General features: G+C 43.9%; 1 protein-coding gene across 4 annotated transcripts in view; it reads right to left on the bottom strand.

The window, feature by feature from the left end:
- Nucleotides 1-17,662: 17,662 nt before the first annotated feature.
- The window catches only part of FNIP1 (folliculin interacting protein 1), a 94,169-nt gene continuing 85,560 nt past the window's right edge, over nucleotides 17,663-26,271 (bottom strand). For 3 of the 4 annotated variants that reach the window (XM_082211478.1, XM_082211479.1, XM_082211480.1), the window contains 4 exons: nucleotides 25,531-25,699; nucleotides 23,168-23,365; nucleotides 22,196-22,311; nucleotides 17,663-20,836 (listed from right to left, as the gene is read on the bottom strand). In XM_082211478.1, the coding sequence (XP_082067604.1) occupies nucleotides 20,758-20,836; nucleotides 22,196-22,311; nucleotides 23,168-23,365; nucleotides 25,531-25,699 (562 nt within the window). In that variant the 3' untranslated portion in view covers nucleotides 17,663-20,757. Of the gene's footprint in view, nucleotides 20,837-22,195; nucleotides 22,312-23,167; nucleotides 23,366-25,530; nucleotides 25,700-26,271 lie in introns of those variants that run through there. The other variant, XR_014216562.1, reaches the window with a different exon arrangement.

The following is a 26,271-nucleotide window of genomic DNA, read 5'->3' as shown; positions in this document are numbered from 1 at the left end:
TAATGGACCTCAATTCCATGTGTAGTATTTGCAAAAGCAGGTTCTAACTTGGTGGGGTGGGTGGAGAGTTAAACACTGGTGATAAAGTTCTTAACATTTGCATCTTCCACTGATTACAATCAGTTGCAGGTAGCTGTCATTTTTGATGCTGGGCCCCTTCGTACTTCCATCAGGACCCAAGCGAACCACAGCTGTCAACGTTTCCCCTTTTTAAAGGGGAATTCCCTTATTCTGAATAGGATTCCTCGCAAGAAAAGGGAAAAGTTGACAGCTATGAACCGAACCCCTCCTAGGATTGTTAGTGATTTCCAGGTTTGGTTAGGTTTTTCCTTCCCTTTGCTTTCACCCAGCCTCATTATTCTATATGGCAATCCCTGTGCCCATGTATTTCATTTCCTAGAGCTGTTGCAGAAATAACACAATTTACTGGAGAGTTATTTTACCCTGCACAAGCATCAGAAAAGAAACAGTCAGACTATTAAAATATCAACCCCAGGGAGTTTTCAAAGATTCCTGTTTTTGTGAGACTGAGTTCCAGTCCCGAGGTGCTGAAACGTACCGGATAATCACATGATAGCCGTAGCATGACAAAACAAATTACTTTTCAGCATGTACATAAAATCTTATTATTTTCAGTTCTAAAAATACACATACAGCTGACTGCTCTTCTGGCTTGTGCTATAATCCTCCAGATGCTGGGACAGATCCACACCATAGCTTTAAAGCACTGCCAACACACATTGCTTCTCCAAAAAATCCCTGGGAGTTGCAGTTTGATAAAGGCACTGTGAATTACAGCTCTGCGAGGGGAGAACTTCAGTTCCCAGGATTAAAGGTGTACACTTGAATGCTTTAAATGCAACATGTGGTAGATGTGAAGCAACAAATCAGATCTCAGAGACTGCCCTTCACAATATACCCAGCACAAACTTCCTTCAAATTGTGTACTGCACACTTACAAGGGGACACAGGCATACACACTCACCTATGTGTGGATGAATATTACAGTAAATGTCCAAAATGTGAGCATTTATGCTCACATGTATTCCTCACATATTTTGTAAATATACTGGTGTCTGTTGACAAGCAATTACACAATGGTCAACATCCATTCTGTGGATATCAATATTCACCAATTTTTTGACACAATCTCTTTAAACACACACACACACATCTTAAATAAAATACCATTTATAGACAGCGAAGTCAAGTGCCAATTCTGATGCATAGACCAGCATTAGGATCATATTTAAATATATGGCTAACAGGTTTCCAGGCAAATGTCTCTCCCAGTCCTACTTGGAGATGCTTGCATTTTGAAATTGGGATCTTCTGCATTCAAAAAAACACACAGAAAGGCAAGCAGAAGGCAAAGGTGCAGGACAGCACTTAAACTGGTATTTCAGCTGCAATGGGAACTACTCCTAGAAATATGCATCCTAACTCCTACTGAGTTCAACTGAGCCCATTCCAATGTAAAAAGACATAGGATTCAGATTTTATGCACAGTGCTAATAAACCAATTCAGCCTGCCGTGTAGGTCCTCCTAGACCAAAGGAAGCAACCCTTTATGTGCATGCCATATATAAAATATCACGAGAGGAGTCGATGTAGTCATTTCCACAGATAGAGCAGAGCACTGGAAGTGCATGCAGAAAGAAAGAAAAATAGGAAGCAGATCATATGACCGAATGAGTCATATTCTGATGCAAGCTATCAAAGGCATTGTTCTGTGCTCCACCCAGACAGACCAGAGCCATATAAAGGCTACATATATTTTCAAAAGTTACTCATTCTAATAATAAAAAATTGTGCTCTAGGCAAAACTAGTTGCTCCTGATTCTGTTTCCGTTCAGTTCTCTCTCCCCCTTGCCACACTTCATCTCAAGTAGCTTACATAGTATATTGTAAAAACAAAGCTTCCCACTTAAAGAAATGTAAGATAATTCTGGAGATTGGCTGTGATATGTAACTTTTATTTTTATTAAACTACATTCTAGAACACTTTTTTTGGGCTATTCAGAATATTTGGAATGCGAACAACTCAAGCTTCTTACGAGGATGAGAGCAGAGGTGACACAGGGCCATATCTATCCTGCCCCCCAATAAAAACGAAAAGTTGCCTCGAGGGCTGCCCCATCCAGTGCTAAGTCCAGCCCATCTGCTTTGCATTGGCCACACCCACCACTGGAACTTTGGCTGCAATAAGAGAATGTGACAATCGGGCTGAAAAAAATTCCCCATGCTGTCTTAAGCTCATGTCCCAAACAGTTGAAAGCAAATTAACCCGTTCACTCTCTTTTGCAATGCTGATAACTGCACTGTTTTACTTGTTGTGGGTGAGAGAAAAAGGGCCCCTAATTAAGGTGAGTGGAGGGTTTGTGCAAGAATAAATGCTACCATGTATGCACCCTAGGAACTAGATATGGGTAAACACACCCACACCCTTTCAGTGACTGAGATCCATAAATGGAGCCTGTTTTTCCATTTGTGAGCGGGGAAAGTGAGAAATTCCAGATACAGTGGTACCTTGGGTTACATACGCTTCAGGTTACATACGCTTCAGGTTACAGACTCCGCTAACCCAGAAATAGTGCTTCAGGTTAAGAACTTTGCTTCAGGATGAGAACAGAAATCGCTTGGCGGTAGCGCGGCAGCAGCAGGAAGCCCCATTAGCTAAAGTGGTCTTGAGGTTAAGAACAGTTTCAGGTTAAGAACGGACCTCTGGAACGAATTAAGTACTTAACCCGAGGTACTACTGTAATGTTTACTGCCAAGAACATGGTTAAGCATCACAGCAAAAATGTGAAGAAAAAATGCTAACTTCTGGGAATAAAATAAGATTGTGTACTTCATAGGATGGTGTGAAGCCACAAAGGCAGTTAGACCGTGTGGTCCAATGTTCATTACGATCATTTTGGGATGGTTACCTACTGCAAATTATTATTCCCCGTTGCCTCACCCTAAATACACACGGGGATCTTAAAAGAATTAAGTTACACAAAGTCCTGCTTCATAAATACTAACCTTTTCATAACATGTTATGCCAATTGAGCTGGTGCTTCACACAGTACGGAGAAAGAGCAATCATTGGAAAGCAACTCCACTTTGCAACAGATCAGTTAAGTCTTAAATATTTAGGACCTACAAAGCAGTATCAGATTTGTGCAAATGAGAAAAACGTTCTTCCTCTTCACTAACCTCTAATTTCAGGAGCAATTAACACATTTTTATTCCATGTTGAAAATATAGCTTGCCTCCAGTCCATTGACTTTCTATAGAATACTAACTTTCGGAGCGATGCCATTTGAAACGACAAAGATTAAGACCTTTCTTTGAACCATTTGCACTATTTTAGAAAAATGGAACATTGAAATGAAGGGAGCGCAGCCATTAATTATTGCTGCATAAGCTATACAGCTGCAATTATCATGCTCCCTCTGAACATGTCCCTGAAAAATTCATCTGTCAGATGTTTAATCTATGCAGAAAAGGAGCATTTATTTCTCTGCTGTGCTCATCTGCAAGTGATTGGCCTTGTGCAAGATTTCCAGCTTCAGCTGCTGTTAATAAGCCTGCTGCTATTTTTACATAAATTGGTCATATCAACAGCAGGCACCAAGATCCCAGTCTTCATGTACATAGCCATGGCCAATAGCCAAGCATCTGTTTGGGAGGAGCAGAGATCATCTGTTCATGGGGAGCTGAATGCAGCCCCTCTTTCCCAATTGGATGACAGGCACAATTCAGCCCCAGCATACAGTACCCATGTTCATATTAGGCCATCATTCAGCTAGCCTACTTTTACTCACACGTGGTGCAGATGAATTGGGATGGTATATGCCATTTAATGTACCCAGGGTACCCCTTTAACTTCAGTACAGATAAAAACCCACATGTGCAAAGTAACGTGAGCACAAATCTGTTCCATCCATTGTGCAAATAATGCTTGCAGAGATGTGCTCCCTCCATTAAAATAAATGGGTAGTACTAGTAGATGAGGGGTTCTTATGACACACTCAAGCCTTTCCTCTGCTAAATAATAATGGTGATGATGATAACAACAGTTAAAAACAAAAAACCTCAATCCTGAACTGTGTCCAACAGTATTGCAGCGAGAATTACAATGCTCTGGAACCCCGGATTATTTGTAAATAAATTATATACCAATATGAAATCAGGCTCTTCATATTTAAGCTGGTATTGTTGACACACACATAGTGCAAACTGAACTTAGTTTAAGAGATGACAAGGTTTGAGAAATGATCAGTGCCCACAAGCCAGATTCTCTGTCGCAAGCGTGAAGCATTTTCTGACATAGAAAAGGACACATTAACCAATGTCTGTGGGTTAAACCACAGAACCTAGGACTTGCCAATCAGAAGGTTGGCAGGTCGAATCCCCGCGACGGGGTGAGCTCCCGTTGCTCGGTCCCTGCTCCTGCCAACCTAGCAGTTCAAAAACATGTCAAAGTGCAAGTAGATAAATAGGTCTGGCTCTGACCCCGCTCTGGCGGGAAGGTAAACGGTGTTTCCGTGCGCTGCTCTGGTTCGCCAGAAGCGGCTTAGTCATGCTGGCCACATGACCTGGAAGCTGTATGCCGGCTCCCTCGGCCAATAAAGCGAGATGAGCGCCGCAACCCCAGAGTCGGTCATGACTGGACCTAATGATCAGGGGTCCCTTTACCTTTACCTTTATCTGCATCCACCCTGTCAACTGAAATAACTAGTTAGTCTAAACTAAAACAGCTTAAATTGAAGTGTTCCAGCTAGAAGACTGCAGTACTGAAAAAGAAATGGGAGCAAGCTTTTACAGTGCTTCACATCTAAATGTATGCAGAGTTCCACTGGAATTGGTATGGTGTTGTGGTTAGAGTGTTGGACTAGGACCTGAGAGACCAGGGTTCAAATCTCACTCGGCCATGAAGCTCTACTTCAGAGGCCTACTAAGAAGGTCCTCTGCCTGGTTCCCTGTAACTTCACTTCCCACTGTGGCAAAACTGCCAGAAGGACCTTGGAGCTGGACCTGAGTATCCAGGCTGGATGATGGGGGTAAAGACCCTCCTGGGCCAAGGCTGTTTAGGGCTTTAAAGGTCAGCACCAACACTTTGAATTGTGCTTGGAAACTTCCATTATTTGCTGGTTATCTGCTTGTAAATGCCTTTAAGTTTTCTTATTATAGTTTTATTGTGTTTTATGCCATTTGAGTGCTGACAGGAATGCATATTCATGGCAAATAAGGCTATAAGTCTAAATAAGACTGATCACGATGTCTGTGTGCTGTCTCTGAATACCAGTTGGGAATCACAGAGTGCTGTTGTGTTGATGTGGAGCTTGCAGGCTTTCCACAGGCTTCTGGTTGGCCACTGTGAGAACAGGATGCTGGACTAGACAGACCTTTGGCCTGATCCAGCTGGATCTCTTAAGTGTATTATGTTCTTAAAATGTTTCCAAGTAGCAAACTTCATTTTTATGGGAGTGCACAGCTTAGCAGTTTGCTCAGCTATTGCCCTAGGCGGCGAAAGAGGAGCTAAAGTTTTAAAAGAACAGAAACGTGGAACACATTGCAAACAGCCAAGCCGCCTCAGGCCACATGAATTTAAACCGGGGAGCAGGAGAAGAATGGACAAATATGACTGTGGTTATCTAAAGTTCCTTATTTACTATGGTTTCCGGAGCTCAGAAAAAGACCAAAAGGCTTGCCAGTCATTCTGTCTGCTCATGCACAAAGCTGGCTTCAGATTGAGGAAACAAATCACATTGCATAACCAAGCTAGTCCTGAATTGGCTAAGAACACCATTGCTCACCATAGATGCAAATTCTGACCCCTGGTGGTTACAATTAATTTCTGCTTATTGTTACTGTAACAAAGAGAATTAAACAGAAGTGACCATTCTAGGGAAGTGGGGGTATTAAAGGAAGTACGAAGAACAGTCACAAGAGGGTTTTTTGTTTAACTGGATGTGGAAGAAGGAAGCACAGTTCACTCCACCATATTTTGTAATAATCAGGCTTATAAAGTATGAAACTGCATCATATAGACATAGAGCACATCTTTTGAGTATTGCTTTATCCTGCCCAACCTTTTTCAGACACATAATAATAATAATAATAATAATTTATTATTTATACCCCGCCCATCTGGCTGGGCCTCCCCAGCCACTCTGGGCGGCTTCCATAAAAACCAAAAATACAATAAAATATCACACGTTAAAAACTTCCCTGAACAGGGCTGCCTTAAGATGTCTCCTGAATGTCAGGTAGTTGTTTATCGCCTTGACATCTGCTGGAAGGGTGTTCCACAGGGCGGGCGCCACTACCGAGAAGGCCCTCTGCCTGGTTCCCTGTAGCTTTGCTTCTCGCAATGAGGGAACCGCCAGAAGGCCCTCGGCGCTGGACCTCAGCGTCCGGGCAGAATGATGGGGGTGGAGACGCTCCTTCAGGTATACTGGACCGAGGCCGTTTAGGGCTTTAAAGGTCAGCACCAACACTTTGAATTGTGCTCGGAAACGTACTGGGAGCCAATGCAGGTCTTTCAAGACCGGTGTTATATGGTCTCGGCGGCCGCTCCCAGTCACCAGTCTAGCTGCCGCATTCTGGATTAGTTGTAGTTTCCGAGTCACCTTCAAAGGTAGCCCCACGTAGAGTGCATTGCAGTAGTCCAAGCGGGAGATAACCAGAGCATGCACCACTCTCGCGAGACAGTCCGCAGGCAGATAGGGTCTCAGCCTACGTACCAGATGGAGCTGGTAAACAGCTGCCCTGGACACAGATTTGACCTGTGCCTCCATGGACAGCTGTGAGTCCAAAATGACTCCCAGGCTGCGCACCTGGTCCTTCAGGGGCACAGTTACCCCATTCAGGACCAGGGAATCCTCCACACCTGCTCGCCTTCTGTCCCCCAAGAACAGTACTTCTGTCTTGTCAGGATTCAACCTCAATCTGTTAGCCGCCATCCATCCTCCAACCGCCTCCAGACACTCACACAGGACCTTCACCGCCTTCACTGGTTCTGATTTAAAAGAGAGGTAGAGCTGGGTATCATCCGCATACTGATGAACACCCAGCCCAAACCTCCTGATGATCTCTCCCAGCAGCCGCATGTAGATGTTGAAAAGCATGGGGGAGAGGACAGAACCCTGAGGCACCCCACAAGTGAGAGCCCAGGGGTCTGAACACTCATCCCCCACCACCACTTTCTGAACACGGCCCAGGAGGAAGGAGCGGAACCACTGTATAACAGTGCCCCCAGCTCCCAGCCCCTCAAGACGGTCCAGAAGGATGCTATGGTCGATGGTATCGAACGCCGCTGAGAGATCCAGCAGAACTAGGAAACAGCTCTCACCTTTGTCCCTAGCCCGCCGGAGATCATCAACCAGTGCGACCAAGGCAGTTTCAGTCCCATGATGAGGCCTGAATCCCGACTGGAAGGGATCCAAATGGTCCGCTTCTTCCAGGCGTGCCTGGAGTTGTTCGGCAACCGCTCGCTCAATCACCTTGCCCAGGAATGGAAGATTTGAGACTGGGCGATAGTTGGCCATCGTGGCCGCATCTAGAGATGGTTTTTTAAGAAGCGGTTTAATAACCGCCTCTTTCAGCGGGTCTGGGAAGGCCCCCTCACGGAGGGAAGCATTCACCACCCCACGAAGCCCATCACCCAGCCCTTCCTGGCTTGCTTTTATTAGCCAGGATGGGCAAGGATCCAGGAGACAGGTGGTTGGTTTCACTCGTCCAAGCAGCCTGTCCACATCCTCGGAGGCAACAGATTGGAATTGATCCCACTCAACTTGACCAGACAGAACTCTTGCACTCTCCCGCCCCGGCCCTGCTCCCACGGTGGAGTCTACTTCTTCCCGAATCTGAGCGGTTTTATCTGCAAAAAACTTTGCAAAATCATTGCAGGAGAACATGTGGCCCGTACTGGGCCCCGATGTTGCAGGTGGTTCCGCTAAATTGTGAACCACCTGAAAAAGTCTCCTGCTGCTGTTTTCTGCAGATGCAATAGAGGCGGTGAAGAAATTCTTCTTCGCCGTCGCTATCGCCACTTGGTAGGCTCGACGTTGAGCTCTAACCTGTGTCCGGTCAGATTCGGAATGAGTTCTCCGCCACCGGCGCTCTAGCCATCTCAACGATTGTTTCATTGCCCTCAGATCCGTGGAAAACCACGGGGCTGTCCGGGCTCCATGCAATCGGAGAGGGCGCTTCGGAGCCAAACAAGCAGAATTATCTTTCATCTTCCTTCTTTGAGAACCTTTGGGGCTTGGATCTGCTCCTGACCACTGTTTATTCTAGTTTGGGTTTTGCTATGAATCTTGAATTTCTTGCATTATGTTTTTTAGGGATTGCAAGGCTGCCATCAGATAATGAGAGATCACATTTAAAAAGCGGCAACAAGCCATAATGTTTTCCATCATCTGTTTGAAAGGGATACTATTTGATGTCCCTGCATATCAGCCCAACCCAAAAGAAGTGATCAAGCAGCTGGGGGGGTGAGGGTGGAGGGAGGTGGAAGTGCAGGGGAGAGTTATCTTGCTGCTGCTGTGGCAGCATTTTTAAACAACTGAAATACAAAACCCCTTTATATATGCAAAGAATCCCTTTCTATCCTACCCTAACTGACATTTCCTAAAATTTTATGCTTATTAAGAGAGTTGATAGATTTCAAAAAATGTGGCATCACAGAACCACATATCGAGAGATGGTTTGGGTCATTCGGAACACTGGAATCTGTTTTTTTTTTTTATTTCTGAGACAGACCTTTGGTTCATCTACTGTCTACACCAGGGGTCAGCAACCTTTTCCAGCCATGGGCCAGTCCACTGTCCCTCAGACCTTGTGGGGGGCCGGACTATATTTTGGAAAAAAATATGAATTCCTATGCCCCACAAATAACCCAGAGATGCATTTTAAATAAAAGCACACATTCTACTCATGTAAAAACACGCTGGTTCCCAGACCGTCCATGGGCCGACTGGCAGCAGCTCTCCAGGATCTCAGATAGGGTTCTCTCCCAGGCCTGTCAGGAGTAAGCATGGACCAATGGTACCAAATAGTATGGGAAACAGCCCTACTAGAAAATTAACCAATAAACTGAAACTGACACAGGGACAAATAGAAGAAGACGCCTTCACCCCGGTATGGCTCCCCTTTATCACATACACAGCCCAACAAGACAACGACAAGAATTCACCAACAGCATACGAATTGATATGGCTAAGCTGATTCAAAAACACCCATCCACCCCACTCACACAGGAAAACAAAATTCACCACAACCAATCACAAACAACCACACCCTAGAACATGGGTGTCAAACACAAGGCCCGCGGGCCAAATCCAGCCCGCCAGACCTTGTCATGTGGCCCGTGTAGCCGCCAGCCTTCACCTTTTATTCTCGCTTTTTCTTTTTTTTTTGACACAAGAAAGCCGCCTCTTCAGCGCATGCGCGGCAGCCTACAAGCCAGAGAACGTCTGCCCTCTAGCGGCGCTGGCCATTCTACACAGGAAACCTCCACTTTACATGTCCTTTACATAGTCCTACAGATACAACCGGCCCTTTGAGGGTGACCAAACTGCTGATGCGGCCCCCGATGAATTTGAGTTTGACACCCCTGCCCTAGAACAACCCCAACCTTTCACACCACCAAAGGAACACAAGCGAAAAGCAAAGAGAACCTGCACAAGTGACGCTGACACAAAACCCCACACATAGATTAAGTAAAATAGAAACATTGCCACCCGACCCCACCCCCACACACCATGGCCCCCTCCACCTCTTCCCCCCCTTTCCCCCTAATGTAACACTAATGTCTCAACAAATGAAACTGATCTGCAGAAAATGTAAGTTGAAAAAAGAGACATTGCACATACTTTTGTAAACCAAGAAATCTTTAATAAAAATATGTTTAAATAAATAATAAAAAGATAGGGTTCTCTCCCAGCTCTACCTGAGGAGGCTGGGGGTTGAACCTGGGACATTCTTTATGCAAAGCAAATGAGCTACCACCAATGAAGGAAAATGCCTCTAGCCATACAATTTCTAGTTGTCAGGATCTTTAATGACTGTTCTGAGCTCTGATGCTCTTATATCCAGGTCTTACACAGCAGCCCTTCCCTACCCACAAAACAATATCGGTTCCCCTTTTGATCACACTCCCGGAAAGCTACATTTTCCTAATGTGTTCTACTTCACACGTGTTCTGCACCCCTATCAGCGTGAGAAGATCCAGTACGGAAGGAAGTTCCAGCTCTCTGTCACAAGCCTTGCACACAGTTTGTCATTCAATACCTATGCAAATCCCTAAGCTGCGTATTGCCTATCCTTCTGTTGGAAAATGGGGGGGGGGAGGAGACTTTTAAAATGCATTTATTACCATTCCCTTTGCATAACAGCAGTAAGTCAATCCCTGTAGCAAAGGGGAGCAAGGTTAATTCTACAGGGATGGAGCTGTCCAAACTAATGGCACCAGCCATCATTGCTTCCTTTAGCCTAATGAAAAGTAAGCAAATGGTTCTGAAACAATTGCAGGTGTGTCAACATAGGGGCATGCACTAAAATAAATGCTCATCTTAAGGTTAGCTTATGCTGCCCACCTATGTAAATGCACCTGTTTGTGGATTCCCTTGGGAGAACAAGGGACCTGAAGGGACGCGGGTGGCGCAAGGGACATGGGTGGCGCTGTGGGTTAAACCACAGAGCCTAGGACTTGCTGATCAGGTGGTCAGCGGTTCGAATCCCCGCGACGGAGTGAGCTCCCGTTGCTCGGTCCCTGCTCCTGCCAACCTAGCAGTTCGAAAGCACGTCAAAGTGCAAGTAGATAAATAGGTACCGCTCCGGCGGGAAGGTAAATGGCGTTTCCGTGCGCTGCTCTGCTTCACCAGAAGCGGCTTAGTCATGCTGGCCACATGACCCAGAAGCTGTATGCCGGCTCCCTTGGCCAATAAAGCGAGATGAGCGCCGCAACCCCAGAGTTGGTCACGACTGGACCTAATGGTCAAGGGTCCCTTTAACTTTATTACCTGATAGTAAATAAGACTTGAACAATCTGTACACTATTCTAGGGCAACCTGCAAGCTTAATTAATATAGTTTCATGCTGTCTCATAATCAGAAATTTACCTTGCACATTATTTAATGCTGAGACCTTTGCAAAAATAAAAATAAAAATGTACAAGGGAACTCCATACTGGAGAAATACAATTCAGAAACATTGTAAATGCACTAGCGTTAGTGACTGATTTATAAGGGAAAGCTCAATTCAAGCAGGGTGCCTCGTAATATATAAATGTCAGTTTAATGGGTCTTTCAGATCTGGTGATGCATGGTATGTGCATTTGGTGACTATGGCCAATTACAGAATTCCAAGTTGATAGTTTTTCTGCCATGGTTCTGCCTGGTCATTTCTATTAATGAAAGTGTGCTGTGCCACCACCACCCCCGCCACATTGTCTAACGAGTGTAAAGTTTAGGGGCCACAGCAAGTGGTCAGGCTTTCCCATGTTAAATGGTACCTGGGCTTGCAGATTACCAGGCAAACCCATGTTAATCTGCAGCAGGTAACATTGAGCTGGATGTGTTCTGAATGACCAGAAGTAGAAATTATAATAATGATACCTATGGGTATCTCATTCAGCATTCAGAAAGAAGGCTTTGGGGCCAGGGAGGGGAAAATAAAATAAAAAAGTTGTATCCCTACAGAGGTGCTGAGGGAAGGGCTGATGAGAGACACATGTGCTTTTCTGCTGCTGCCATAAAATCATTTGCTAAATGGCCTCCCAGCAAGACAAACTCTTGCCACATGCCCCCAAAGAGGCGCCACAGGAGCGATTAGCCTAGCACTTCCCTTCAGTGTCCAGAAGAACTTACTGTGATCATTTGCTCCCGACTCTATTTAGCTAAAGTTAAAGAAGCAGTTTTACTTGTTAATCCAGTTCAGAAAACCGATTTAGCATTTGAGCAGGGCCGAGAATCCTCCTAATGGGAGTATAGATTGACATAGAAGGAAGCTCCCTTATAAAACTGGTCCACCTTGCTCGGTAATGGTAGTGGCTCTATTACAGAGTTTCAGATTTTTTTTCCCCAGACCTACCTGGAGATACTGAGATTTGAACCTGGGACCTTTTTTGTACAAAGCAGGTGGCTCTGCCACTGAGCTATGGCCCTTCTCTTCAATAAGCTCATGCTGGCCTAATGCACAGTACAGTGGTACCTCGGATTAAGAACTTAATTCATTCCGGAGCTCCGTTCTAACCTGAAACTGTTCTTAACCTGAAGCACCACTTTAGCTAATGGGGCCTTCTGCTGCCGCTGTGCCGCTGGAGCACAATTTCTGTTCTCATCCTGAAGCAAAGTTCTTAACCAGAGGTACTATTTCTGGGTTAGTGGAGTCTGTAACCTGAAGCGTATGTAACCTGAGGTACCACTGTACTTTTCAGAGGCGTCTGAATACTCACTGGGTGATGGGGGTCAGGGCACAGGAACCAGAGGAGCAGGACCCATCTCCAGGGCCAGAGGGGCCCCTGTCTTCGCAAACACAGCAGGCTTTGACCTGTAGGGAGCAGCAGGCAGGACACTCCAGGAGGCTGAGGCAGGCAAGGCCCACAGCCCAGCTCCCTAGCTGGCCAGGTGGGGCTCGCTAGCTCTGAGAGGAGGTGTGTGATTCCTTAGCTGGAGTAGGCTGAGAACAGGTGAGGCTCACTTGCCTCATCAAGCCCAGATGCTACAGTCAGCATGCAAAGTACAAAAAGGCAGCAGAGCTGAGGTACTTTGTCTGCTCAACTGCCCATGTCGATGGACTTTGGACTGGATGTTCCTGGACCTCTATGGGACTGTGATTTCCGTTTGACTCTGGACTGTATTCTGACTGCAGGGTTTCAGACTTGGCTTGCTTGGACTGACCCTGGACTGTACTTCCTGGACTTTGGACTTTGCTTACATGGACTGACCCCTGGACTTTAAACATTGGACTTGATATAACCGGTACTGACTTGCCGCCGGATAGGCCAGGGGTTCGGGACAAGATTTCAGGGCAACACTGTGCACAATTGATTTCAGATTACTTTTCCCATCCAAGGAACTAGTGAGTTGTTAGTACTTCTCTTTCAGTAGAAGCCTTCTCAGTAGCAATCAACAGTATGTCACCGGGTAAGCATTTCCCAGTTGGGTGGGGATAAGGAACTGTTGTAGAATATTGGGGAAACTATTGCTATTTCCACAAAAAATAGTGGAAAATATGCATAGTGAAAGGAGTACTGTACATGTCCAACAGGAGGCAGCTGCTCAGCTGGCTAATTTCCTGGACTGTGGTGACACTGTTTCCATTAAGAAAGCAAGGTAGAATATGTCATATATATAGGTCTCCCTCATAATTTTGAAATAAAGGTAAAGGTAAAGGTACCCCTGCCCGAACGGGCCAGTCTTGACAGACTGTGGGGTTTGTGCGCCCATCTCACATTTATTGGCCGGGGGCCAGCGCTGTCCGGGGACACTTCCGGGTCACGTGGCCAGCGTGACATCGCTGCTCTGGCGAGCCAGAGCCGCACACGGAACGCCGTTTACCTTCCCGCTGGTAAGCGGTACCTATTTATCTACTTGCACCCGGGGGTGCTTTCGAACTGCTAGGTGGGCAGGCGCTGGGACCGAACAGCGGGAGCGCACCCCGCCGCGGGGATTCGAACCGCCGACCTTTCGATCGGCAAGCCCTAGGCGTTGAGGCTTTAGCCCACAGCGCCACCCGCGTCCCCTTCGCCACCCAATTTTGAAATATTCAAATATAAATTTGAGATATTCAAAAGAAAACAATTTTAAAGCAATAGATATCATCCTACCCAACTCAAATCTTCTCAGCTAGAGTTTGTGCTTCATTCTCTACTACCTATCAGCATGTAAAAACAAGGAATTTTTTAAAATAATTTTTTTAACCACTGATTATTTAAAGCCTCTAATTCTTCAAAGTCTCTCCCCTTCTTCAGCTTTCTCTTCCAAGCATGATGGACAGTGAACTGTGGGAGAAATGCTTTGAAGTGGAGAATCTCCATTCTGCAGAGCAAGATTAACCTGTGCTGTTTTGCATTCATAAACCAAATACTTTAATAATGTGATTTTAATATATACGCATATATTTAAAAGCAGCTACTGCGCAATAAGCAGGAGGTGGCTCATGTGAGGCCATTCAGAAACTTGATGATGACATCACTTTCTCACCCATAGTTTCCATGATGGGACACGGGGCAGTTGCTATTCTAATCCTGCTCCACTTTTACATGTTGCAAATGTCTTGACCAAGTCCAGGATGCCTCCACTCTATGCCACAGGCACTGCTCACCAGATGAATATGCCATGCAAATAACAAAACATATAGGGTTGTGAATACCTAGCAACCATCCCTTTTTATAAGGCCATTATAAAATCAAGCATCCTATGGCGCAAGGATGAAGGAACCTGTGGTCCTCCAGATGTTATGCAGCTGCAACTCCCATCTTTCCTGACCACTGAGCATCCAGCTTTGCTTGATGGATTGAATCCAATAACATCTGGAGGGCCATGGTCCAGTGGTCGAGCAAATCCATTGCATGCAAAGCTCCTGGATTCAATCTCCGGCATCTCCTGGAAGGACTCAGAGTGACCCATCTGAAACTCTATAGAGAGCTGCTGCCAGTCAATGTAGACCAGGCATGGCCAAACTTGGCCCTCCAGCTGTTTTGGGACTACAGTTCCCATCATCCCTGACCACTGGTCCTGTTAGCTAGGGATGATGGGAGTTGTAGTCCCAAAACAGCTGGAGGGCCAAGTTTGGCCATGCCTGATGTAGATAGTACTGAGCTAGATGGGCTAACGATCTGACTGAGGACAAAAGGCAAGTTAAAAAGGGAGTGTTACTTGAAGAACAAGCAATGCAATGTTACACAGGAAAAAACAAGGGGCGGGAGGGAGAGAAAGCAGAGAAACCTGATTCGTGGCAGATTCAGATACTTAGGTTATCAGCCTTGCCTTGCTCCAGAAAAGTTCTGAGCGCTCAGAATGCACCTGTCGCACCCATGAGCAACCGTTTCTCAAAAATGAAACATGCTCGGTCAAAAGTCGGCAGCTTTATCTGCTTGCAGCTGCTTCCTCAATACAGTTTCAGGGAGAGTATCCAGTAGTGCCTTCGATAGAAATCTGAAAAAACAAAACACTGCCAGCACTGCTGAAACAGTTAGACCATGTGCCCTTTTATTTAAAATGCATCTCTGGGTTATTTGTGGAGCATAGGAATTCATTCATTCCCCCCCCCCAATATAGTCTGGCCTACCACATGGTCTGAGGGACGGTGGACCGGCCCCCTGCTGAAAAAGTTTGCTGATCCCTGAGTTAGACTGTGTTTATCATGCTTGAAACACCCTTCCTCTGCCTTGTCCTTAAATTTATGCATTATACAGTACATACATGCATTATACATACATGCATTCATTCATAATTTTATTTGTATGTCGCCTTCCCACTATTCGAATCACACTCAAGGCAGCTCACAACAAGAAAAAAACACACATAACTACAACATAAGAAAGGGACACGGGTGGTGCTGTGGGTTAAACCACAGAGCCTAGGATTTGCCAAGCAGAAGGTCGGCGGTTCGAATCCCGGCGACAGGGTGAGCTCCCGTTGCTTGGTCCCTGCTCCTGCGAACCTAGCAGTTCAAAGGCACGTCAAAGTGCAAGTAGATAAATAGGTACCGCTCAAGCGGGAAGGTAAATGGTATTTCCGTGCGCTGCTCTGGTTCGCCAGAAGCGGCTTAGTCATGCTGGCCACATGACCCGGCCAATAAAGCGAGATGAGCGCTGCAACCCCAGAGTCGGCCACGACTGGACCTAATGGTCAGGGGTCCCTTTACCTTTACAACATAAAGGGTAAAGGTACCCCTGCCCATATGGGCCAGTCGTGTCCGACTCTAGGGTTGTGTGCCCATCTCACTCAAGAGGCTGGGAGCCAGCGCTGTCTGGAGACACTTCCGGGTCACGTGGCCAGCATGATGAAGCTGCTCTGGCAAGCCGGCACCAGCGCAGCACACGGAAACGCCGTTTACCTTCCCGCTATAAAGCGGTACCTATTTATCTACTTGCACTTAAGGGTGCTTTCGAACTGCTAGGTGGGCAGGAGCTGGGACCGAAAGACGAGAGCTCACCCCGTCGTGGGGATTCGAACCACCGACCATGTGATCGGCAAGCCCTAGGCACTGAGGTTTTACCCACAGCACCACCCGCGTTCCTTAACAACATAAGAAGTCATAAACAATAAATAAAACATTAAAAAACCCACAACCTAACTAAACAATTTCCTCAACAATCACAAGATCTAAAATAAAGATGCAAAAAAACCAACAGCAACAACCTCACCCTCCCCATGTGCTTGAGCTCATGAAGCAGGTAGTGTAAACTGAATGGCAAGAATAGCGCACATCTGCACTTTTTCTAGACCGCAGCTAGGGTACTGTAAACTGAATGGCAAAAGTATACACCCAAAGTTTCATTGAAGAAGATAGCATTTACTAATGCTGGTATTTTCAAAAAGAAGGAATGTCTCCATTCAGATAGACTCATGTTACAGCTATGTCATGACTGTGCTGGTGGTAAAAATAACTATTCCGCCCTTCCATTGTATTGGAAGATGCAAACGTATGTTCATGGTGGTGAAGCATCTGGAGCAGACTGGCTGAACCTCTGGGCCTCGAATCCTTAGAACTATTCCTCTCATTCTTCTTCCACACAATTACCACTGTATGGGGGGCGGGGACAACAGGCTCACACTTGTCCTCGCTGTCATGTCTCCTGCTAGCCAGAGACCCTGCTTTTCAGTCATTGTAGGAGAAGGAGGACAGAAGTTGGCTGTAAGTTAGCAGAATCCCCAAGTGATTTTAAACTTTGTGCAATCTATGTTCTAAATTGCATGGGGAACCTACAACATCACATGAGAAGAGGGTGGGTGAATCAGGTGGATGTGCACAGCACTGCAGGTATCTCACGTTCAACATGGGCACCACAGTACAAAATTTAAAGAACAAGAAGCATGACCAAACCCAGGTGGTAGACGCACTTTGGGCTTCAACAGCAGTGTTCCCTGCTTTATGGCAATCACTTTGGAGAAGTTGGACTGAGTTTTGTGATACAGGTAGGAGAAGCAGCGGTGGAGCAAGCCGATCGGGCGCCTGGGGTGGGGCCCGGGGGTGGGGCCAGCCACCGTGGGGGCGGGGTAAACCGGGGCAGGACGCTCCGTGGGGCCTCTGAGGAGTCTGCCTGCCTCATCCCACTCAGCCGCCCTACAGCTGAGGGGGAGGCGACGGGCAGACCATTTGGGGCAGCGTGGAGCCTGCAGGTGCCCAAGCCACTGCGTCACTCCCAGGAGAGACGCGTGGCTCAGGTGCGCTGCAGGCTCCGTGGTGAGTGCCACCCAGCTTTTTGTCGCTCCCCTCAGTGGTGACACCCGGGTCTGCCCGCCCCCACCACACACCCCTTCCTCCGCCCCTGGTAGGAGGGAGGATCTGCCTTTTCAAAGGAAAAAAATTAAAGGTTTCACAGAGTGCCTCAAGGCCCTTGGAGTACCTGAAGCAACTTTCTGGATTGCAACATTTTTCTTTACGAAATACTCTCTCACCAACAGCCCTGTGGAAACAAGACAAAGAAAACTAGCAATTCAATGGACAATATTGTATTTATTGCACAAAGTTCCCCTAAAATTGGGAATGGTTATTATAATACAAGTGCACATCTTGGGAAATATATATATACAAAAACACAAAAGATAACAAGTATGTACATTTTGCCCAGCATATTACACATACCACCATCTACATAATTTAGAGGAGACCAAAAACAAACAAACAAACAAACCCTCTTGAAACATCTCACTTAACTAACGGGTTTTAAAAGGCGAGATTTAAAATCCGGCTTTGGATTTCCCCGCTTTTCTTGGCAGCCTTGCATTTGCAGGCTGCGGTAGAAAGACATTTGCTAGTATGTATGTGTAATACACTTAAAATTTATTCTCAGCCTTAAAATTAAGACATATTAATGGACATTGGGAATATTGCAAAAATCAAAGAGATTAGTTTTGCATATACATTGTTCTGAAAAGCATGATACATTAAGAGGTCAACACTACAGTGCTGTTATAGTTCCCTTTTTTTAAAAAAAACAAAAATCCAAACAAACAGGTGTATGTAGTACCTTGATTCTGCATGTACCATAAACAATTATCAGTCACAGGAAAGCATGCCATCATGCTACAATGTCTTTTGCACAGTAACCATTCCAGAAATATCATTCGGACAAGCATAAAAAATATTTATTCTTGCATCTCAAATGAACCCAATGCTGGGGAGAGATGGGTAGCGTTTGGTTATCAAATGCCTTTGAAGGCATGTGAGAGACTACATCTATGGCAACACTTATTACTGCTTGAATAGAAGATTTTATCAGGCCGCCTTACTGATCCTACATGCAACTGCACTTGCAAGTTGGTGTGTAGGATTGATACATTGGAACACCACACTTCAGAGTGTCAGCTCACCTAGGGAGCAACTTGAATGGCTGTTTCTGAAACAGCAAAACCCACCATCAAGTGATGTAGCCTAGCAGCTGTGCACACTGTTGTAAAACAATGCACAAATAGATGGAAAGGAAGTGTGGGATGAAGGACAGGAGACATTGTATGCCACCATTAAATCTAGGAACAGTGCAAATATTGGGGTTCTGGGGTAAGCAATTTATTAGGGAGGAGGTATTGCTCAGCAGCAGGGCAAATGTTTTGAATGGAAAGTCCCCGATTCAATCCCTGCCATTTCTACTTAAGGATCTAGAGACAGGGCGCAGCAAGACCTCTCTCTGAGACCTTGGGAGAGTCAATTCCAATCGAAATATAGATTACTAAACTAAGTGGACCAAAAGTTTTGATTCGATATGGGCTAGCTCCTTCTGTCTGAAATCCCTAAGAAAGCATAGCAGGGCATTCTTGGTCCATTTGTACAGGATGCTTCTTCAGCTGTGTGACAACCCCTGCTCTATATGGTGCAGCTGTCAGATCAGGGCGCACAATTGTAATCTTCAACCTATGTACCCATGTCTAAACACTTCAGCCTGAAGAAGCAAAAGCACTTGAGCAAATGCAATAGTCTCAACCGAAGGTGGCATGAGACTTAAATTACGAAACTATTTGCAGGATTTAAGCGGAACCAAAAATCAGCCGGGCATGCAATTGTTTCCAGGACTGCAATTTTCACCTGCACAGAGAGCAAACAGTTAAAAGGTCTGGCATGGCAGGTGTTATTTTAGTAAATGAGGAAATATATACTTTTAATTTTCCCTGTGGGATGACATATGAAATTCAGAACACTAATAATTAAAATAATTAATGACGAACATATGGTTAGTGGTGCTAGATGCTAGGAAAAATGAGCCCGCATGTCCCAATATTCAATGTGAGGTAGTAGAGCCTGCTCAGAATATTATCTATTCATCTACTTATATGCATGTGTTATAAATTATGGCTCCCTCATTAGAAATATTTGATGTTATTGCTTAATCAAGGATAAAACTACGAGGGGGAAGGGACTACATAGCTACTCTTTTTTATTTAAGTCAATTATTAACAAACATGGTGGCTTCTACTAAATGATGCTGATGCAACTGTTAAACTGTGGTGTAAAACAAAATCTGATGCTTCAAAACAAAATTTGCTTAAGTAGTTAAGGGCAACATTTTTTCAGTACTCTTATTCTGTATCCAGTTTTGGCTCTTATGGTATACATTATCTCTTTTTCATACTGAAATCTGCAAATTTTATGTTTTATGAAGTTAAGCACCTGAATCACCTAGATATTAAAGGGCCTGGAGGGCAGGCAACTTTTATTTATTGTGCTTCAAACAGGACAAGATCAAAGTAAATAAAGTCTTCTGTGTGTGTTTGTGTTTTAAATCAACATTAACAAAATGTGGGAGACAAATTTCATTTAACATTTCCTAGGCCAAATGTTCTGTTTTCTGGAGTACTTAGATAGCAACACAACATCAGAACAACATCAAAAGCATAATGTCAATTACACACCCAAATTATGGTAAAATGAGATGTGTTTCTTGGCTTGAACTCCCAGACATCATATCCACGGGGAAATGCCTGCAGACACATTTCTGAGGTGAGTGCTATTAGCAGGCTACGATCCAAGTCCCTTACCTCCATGTAAATTGAACATTCCCCCCAGTAAAAGAAAGAAAGAAATCTTCAGCAGTCTCAACTTTTAGCACGGAAATGGTTAAAACTGTTACAAATAGCTGTAGCTTTGTTGTTATTTGTTTCAAATGCTCTCCTAATTTGTACCAAGTAGCCAGCTGGTTCTATTCTCTTGTATAAACAGTAACAGCACTGCATATGGTTATGAAGAGTTCTAACCTCCAGTAATCCTGTGATTTTAACAGTTTGCAGTTATATGCATTTCAGAAGTTATTGCCCAAGCCAGCCCTCCAAGTTCTAGTGTCTTCTCTAGTGATCTGGTCTTTTACTTATTTTTTTATGGATGGAAGGAAGGAAGGAAGGATGGATGGATGGAAGGAAGGAAACAACTTCATTTGTTTGCACATCATGTATTCAGTTGCAGAGGCACACAGTCAAGTCAGCAAGCTGTTCAGCCTATTTGCCTGAGGGCAAGAAAGAGCCCGGACAAGAACGGTTCATGTTTGCTTCCTTGTCTTTCACTTTATAAAAAATAAAGTTATTGTCTTTGCCCTTTGGTATTTTAGAGCAGAATCTGGGCAACGTAAGGAGAGTGGGTGCTTGCTACAGCTGCCAGTAAAGGGAGGTCACTGGATTCAATCCTGAAAGAAAGACAGATGGGCATTTTCAATCCAAGCTCGCAATCTCAATATTCCGCAGCTTATTAACATGGCATAATATTTGTCTCATGTCAAGGTACCTGCACTTAGACTATTAAAACATCAGCAGTTGTATGTTTAAAAAGAAATAAAGCCTTTGAACTGTCAAGACACTCCAAATATATTGCAGTAGCCCATATGCATTTATATAATTAAAGAGCATGCTAATTTATATCATAAACACACATGACCAGGTTGTTTGTCACAAGCAGCATTCCCTCTGGCGACAGGTCTGTATTACTAAAGATTTAATTGTTTCCAGCTGTCTTGGGACCCAAAGTTAACTGAAGCAAATGAAAAAATTCCAACAGACCCAATGAATCTTAGATTAGACCCTTGGGCTGAAATTTAGATTGCATTCTTAAAACTAGATGGGAATTAACACCTCTGCACTTTCCCCTTTAATTTCTCAACAGGCCATCTGTTACAGACCCTCCTTGTCTAAAGTCTATAAAAAGACTTGCTTCTTCTGTAAAGAGGTGGTGTGCACTTTTCACTAGGCAAACAGCTGCTAATCTTCAAGGACCACTTCTCATTGTTCTTGGGGGACAGCAGTAGGCTAGGTTTTGATGGGTAGGTTGTAGTTTGAGGTTTACAGCACAATCCTATGCATGCTTTCTTCAATGCGCAAGGAAATGAGAATGGAATTGTTACCCTAGTTCAGGTATAGGCAAACTCGGCCCTCCAGATGTTTTGGGACTACAACTCCCATCATCCCCAGCTAACAGGACCAGTGGTCAGGGATGATGGGAATTGTAGTCCCAAAACATCTAGAGGGCTAAGTTTGCCTATGCCTGCCCTAGTTGCTGATTCCAAGCACAGCTGGAAAACTTATTTCCTAAGCAGCATGTGCATTAAAAACCTTTGAAGTTCTGAAGAATTCTGCAGCTGGGTAGAATACAGTGGTACCTTGGGTTACAGACGCTTCAGGTTATAGACTCCGCTAACCCAGAAATAGTACCTCAGGTTAAGAAATTTGTTTCAGGATGAGAAAAGAAATCGTGCTCCGGCTGTGCGGCGGCAGCAGGAGGCCCCATTAGCTAAAGCGGTGCTTCAGGTTAAGAACAGTTTCAGGTTAACAACAGACCTCTGGAACGAATTAAGTACTTAACCCGAGGTACCACTGTATGCTTAAAATGAGAAGATTGCACCTTATAGTACAGCCTTATCAATGGCACTGCTATTTAACAATGAGCAAAATCTTGACACAAATAGCCCTACAGCTTCGTCTACTAGTATAGGCTGTGTGTTCAGGATAAGGTTACATAAGAGCTGAGTACAAGGAAGCTATATGGAACATACCCCAGTACCACTCCCAGCTCCTTCACATGCACTCGCATCTGGCCTTTGAGATATTCAGACAACATTTTGCTCTTGAAGTACAGCTCCTGCAATCGATCTTCAAGGTGCATGACACACTGGAGGCAAAAGAAAAGAGAAACAATGTCACAAACCAGTCCCTAACCTCAGTCAAAATGACAGTCCATCCAACCATGCTACCTTCAAGGTACATCAACGTAAATACATTCTGAGTTTATTTCCTCCATTGAGGAGTTAGATCAAATTACATCTTTCTTTTTTTAAAGTACCGAAGTGACTGATTAGATGTTAACAGTTTATGTTCTGTTTGGGCCTTATCTACTGTAACCAGATGGCTATGTTGTTGAATATAACCAGGGATGAGCTGAAACAGGGAAATGTAAGTGTTGTGGAAAAATTTGCCTATGTGAAATTTATACACTCTATTTCAGCAACTGTTTGTGGAAGCTTGTGAAATGAGGTAATATTCACCTCATTTCACAAGTGACTATTTTTATTTTATTTTAAAATTACATAATTGTACAGTGGTACCTAGGGTTACATACGCTTCAGGTTACAGACGCTTCAGGTTACAGACTCCGCTAACCCAGAAATAGTGCTTCAGGTTAAGAACTTTGCTTCAGGATGAGAACAGAACTTTGCTTCAGGATGAGAACAGAAATCGTGCTCTGGCGGCGCGGCAGCAGCAGGAGGCCCCATTAGCCAAAGTGGTGCTTCAGCTTAAGAACAGTTTCAGGTTAAGAACGGACCTCCGGAATGAATTAAGTACTTAACCTGAGGTACCACTGTATATTATTTGTAAGCCCTCTTAGTAGAATTTGTATCCTGAATGGCAAGATCTATCTATCTGTATGTCTATCTGTCCATCTTCAATCAGAGTAGTGCCAGGAAAAAAATATCCTCATTCTGATTAGGCTTTGTGATTTCATCTTGCCTCACAGGTTGGGTACTTACAAAATTTGGAGATAAATTATGCTTATAAAGCTGAAGAGTGGAATGAAGCAGGTTGGAGACAAGGTTAGAAACTAGCACATCCTTCCCAAGTTTATTATCGGTGATTCGCCTCTGGCTACTGGCCACTTGTACTGTCCATTTGTCCGTGTCCGCGATAATGCAGACAGCTTCTGCAATTGGTTCATCCAGAACAGGGTGCTAGAAGGCAAAGAAAAATACAAGGAGTAAGCCACAATAAACATTGTAAATAAATAAATACATTTTTTCTGAGCATCAGTCGGATTTGCGAACACTCCTTGAAAAAAAAGTAACCTTGGCATGAACACTTGGAAGAATTTAGTAGTTGTGCATGCACTTTGCCACATGTGCTTTGGGTTAAATCCTAGCACTATAAAATATAGCGATTAAACTTTCACTGCATTCAGTGCAGCCAAGAACCAGGATCCTAAGAACTGTGAAACTAGCCAGCATGCCCACGGGAGTCTTGAGCTTAAGGTTCTAGGACAGCAGTCCCAGATGCCATATGGCAAGCCATTTCTGCAACTGCTATAAGCTTCTACGGCAGTTTGTGATATGGCATGGAACCATGGAGAAAAGCAAACCCTTAGACATGCCTAAAATATTGTTTGAATTTCTCTCTGTGTGTGCACACGTGCCCGCTTCTGATGTATAAGGAAACTTCCAAGTCTCACGGATTATTGAAAAGATATATAATTTAAAATCCTGTAACTAGTTAAAAGCTCAAAACATCTTAAAACTGTTTTGCCCTTTTCTCTTTGCAAAATTACCCCTTGCTAATTTTGCATTTTTCTCTGGTCTGAGCAAGTAGGATCAGTTTAGCTATGGCTCAGTTAGCTTCTACTTGATACTGCAAGAAGACCAGCAGAGGGTGCAAGGAAACACTTATGTAATAATGGGTTTGAAGTATTTTTCATTTGTATTCTTTTTAAAAACACACACACAAACACAGATTAAGCATGTCTGCATTATTCAGATTTGGGGTCCTCAACTGATTTAATTCCCAGTATTAGAAAAACAATGTGAGCAAACAAGGATACTTTTAATTTTCACAGCTAAGGTACAATATTCTCTATGTATATTCCCCATGACTATTGTTGATGTTTGAAGTTAAATTATAGTCTAGGGGGGAAACATAACAGTTTTCTCTCTTTTTTGGTATAAAAAGGGGGTGGGAAGCATTCATTTCAAGTAAAAAGACACAGTACTTCTAGAAACAAAATGTTAGTTTCTACATCCAGTGTACTTTTGATCTAAAGGCTCCTGTAACACCAAAAATGGTTGAAGGATAAGTTTAAGCCAACTGTTTGTCTTAAAAAGCCATTTAAAATAGACATTTCTAATTGTAATGTTCAATATATATTGCCTTCTTAATAGTCCATTATTAATTTTACATGTTGGTAATGATTTTTTTAACCATTTACCATTTCCCCCCCAGTGATTTGATAAGAACATTTTAAAAATCCCTCTGTGGATGAGATCAAGTGGGGAAACAGATAGCTTGGAGGTCTTAGGAGCCAGAAAGTGATGGCGGCAGCCATCCTTTTGCTTGCCTCCAGTAGCTCACAGTATTGGTGAACCTGTGGTCCTCCAGGTATTGTTGGACTGTAATTTCCAGTTAGCATAGTCATTGGAAGGCCATGATGGGAACTGTAGACCGGCAATATCTAGAGGGGACAGAGGTTCCCCACCCTTGTGCCTTCCAGACTTTTACATGGACATTGCATTCAGCTCCTGGCTAAATCAGATGACAAGGTGGATTACAAGGTAAGGTGATTTTGATTTTAAAGGATCTTCATCGTCATAGAACTTAGAGGTTCAGAAATTTGACTGCCAATTGGAAAAAAGGCATCCCCAATGGATTTGTGCCAATTTCTAGGAACACTATATCCAAAAGACTTAAGGACAACAAGCTTTTTCTAGATTTTTACCACTTACTTTTAAAGTGCTTTTATCGGGGCCTTATCTTAATCTGATATCGAATGGTTTTGTTTAACCTAACTGGCTGCAAAATTAGCAAGCAGTCTGTCAATATTTTATTGTTTGTTTAAGTATAATTTAAGAGGCTTCCCAAAATGTTAATCATGGTACTTCCATATCAGACTCCACACTACAAAGGATATTGGCAGTAACCCTCCAACTCATAAGTCTCAAAAACTGTTGTTCTATACTGCATAAATGTTTCTCATCTCTGTGACCGTTAGGAATCTTTGTTAAATGAGATTGTGGAAATCAGAAATGCTTAACAGAATTACAACTTCATTCCTACTCCAGCAGGCTCCAGAAATATTTCCTTTTGTTGACTGTCAAATATAAATTCATCTGTTGGATATAGTTTAAATTACCTGTACCGCATGCGACAAATCTGACATCAAACAGTGTCTCAGTTTCTCATCATTTCCTACTCCTTGCAAAACAAAGTCAGGTACGTAAGATGAACAGTAGCCACCTAGCAAGGACCTTCCAAAATTGGCAATACTGGGCTGGACAGAGTTCACTTCAATTAATTTTGACCTGAAAGAAAGGTATAACATGGGCATGTATACTACAACTAGCACTGTTTTCTCTCTATTTCAGTGTGCAATCTAGTGCACAGTTTATGTACACTTAAGACCCTCTGCTTCAGTGGGACAGGAATCACGTAAACCACAAGGCTGGATGGCAGTCTTTGGGGGAATCATTTTGTCTTCATTGTTGATCCAAGGGTAGAAGATGTTAGAAAATGGGTTGAAAGAAAGTTTCAGTTTGAGGACAGGATAAAGTACAAACACCTAAACTATATGAACCAGCGCTGAAACTAATAATTGTAACAGTTTTTGTTCCCTTAGTCAAGTGCTGTTCTTTTAATAGACTTTCCTAAATTAGCAGTATACTCCACAAAGTGTGAAAGGTAATTAGAGCCTCTTTTAAGTTGCAGCCTCAGTGAAATAAGCAACTCTTACATTGCTGCATTGCTTAAATTAATGCCCAGCTGGGGGAGAGTCCAGCTGAAATAATCAATGCTGTATCACTTGCATGATGAAAGCATAGGGCTGGATCCAGACTAAGTTATGCTTTACTCCTACTGAAATGCATAGGTGCAAGTT

The sequence above is a fragment of the Podarcis vaucheri genome (assembly GCF_965113315.1).
Source record: "Podarcis vaucheri genome assembly, chromosome: 2".
Classification (NCBI taxonomy): domain Eukaryota; kingdom Metazoa; phylum Chordata; class Lepidosauria; order Squamata; family Lacertidae; genus Podarcis; species Podarcis vaucheri.
The sequence above is the reverse complement of the archived record's forward strand: the minus strand, read 5'-3'. Positions and strand labels throughout refer to the sequence as shown.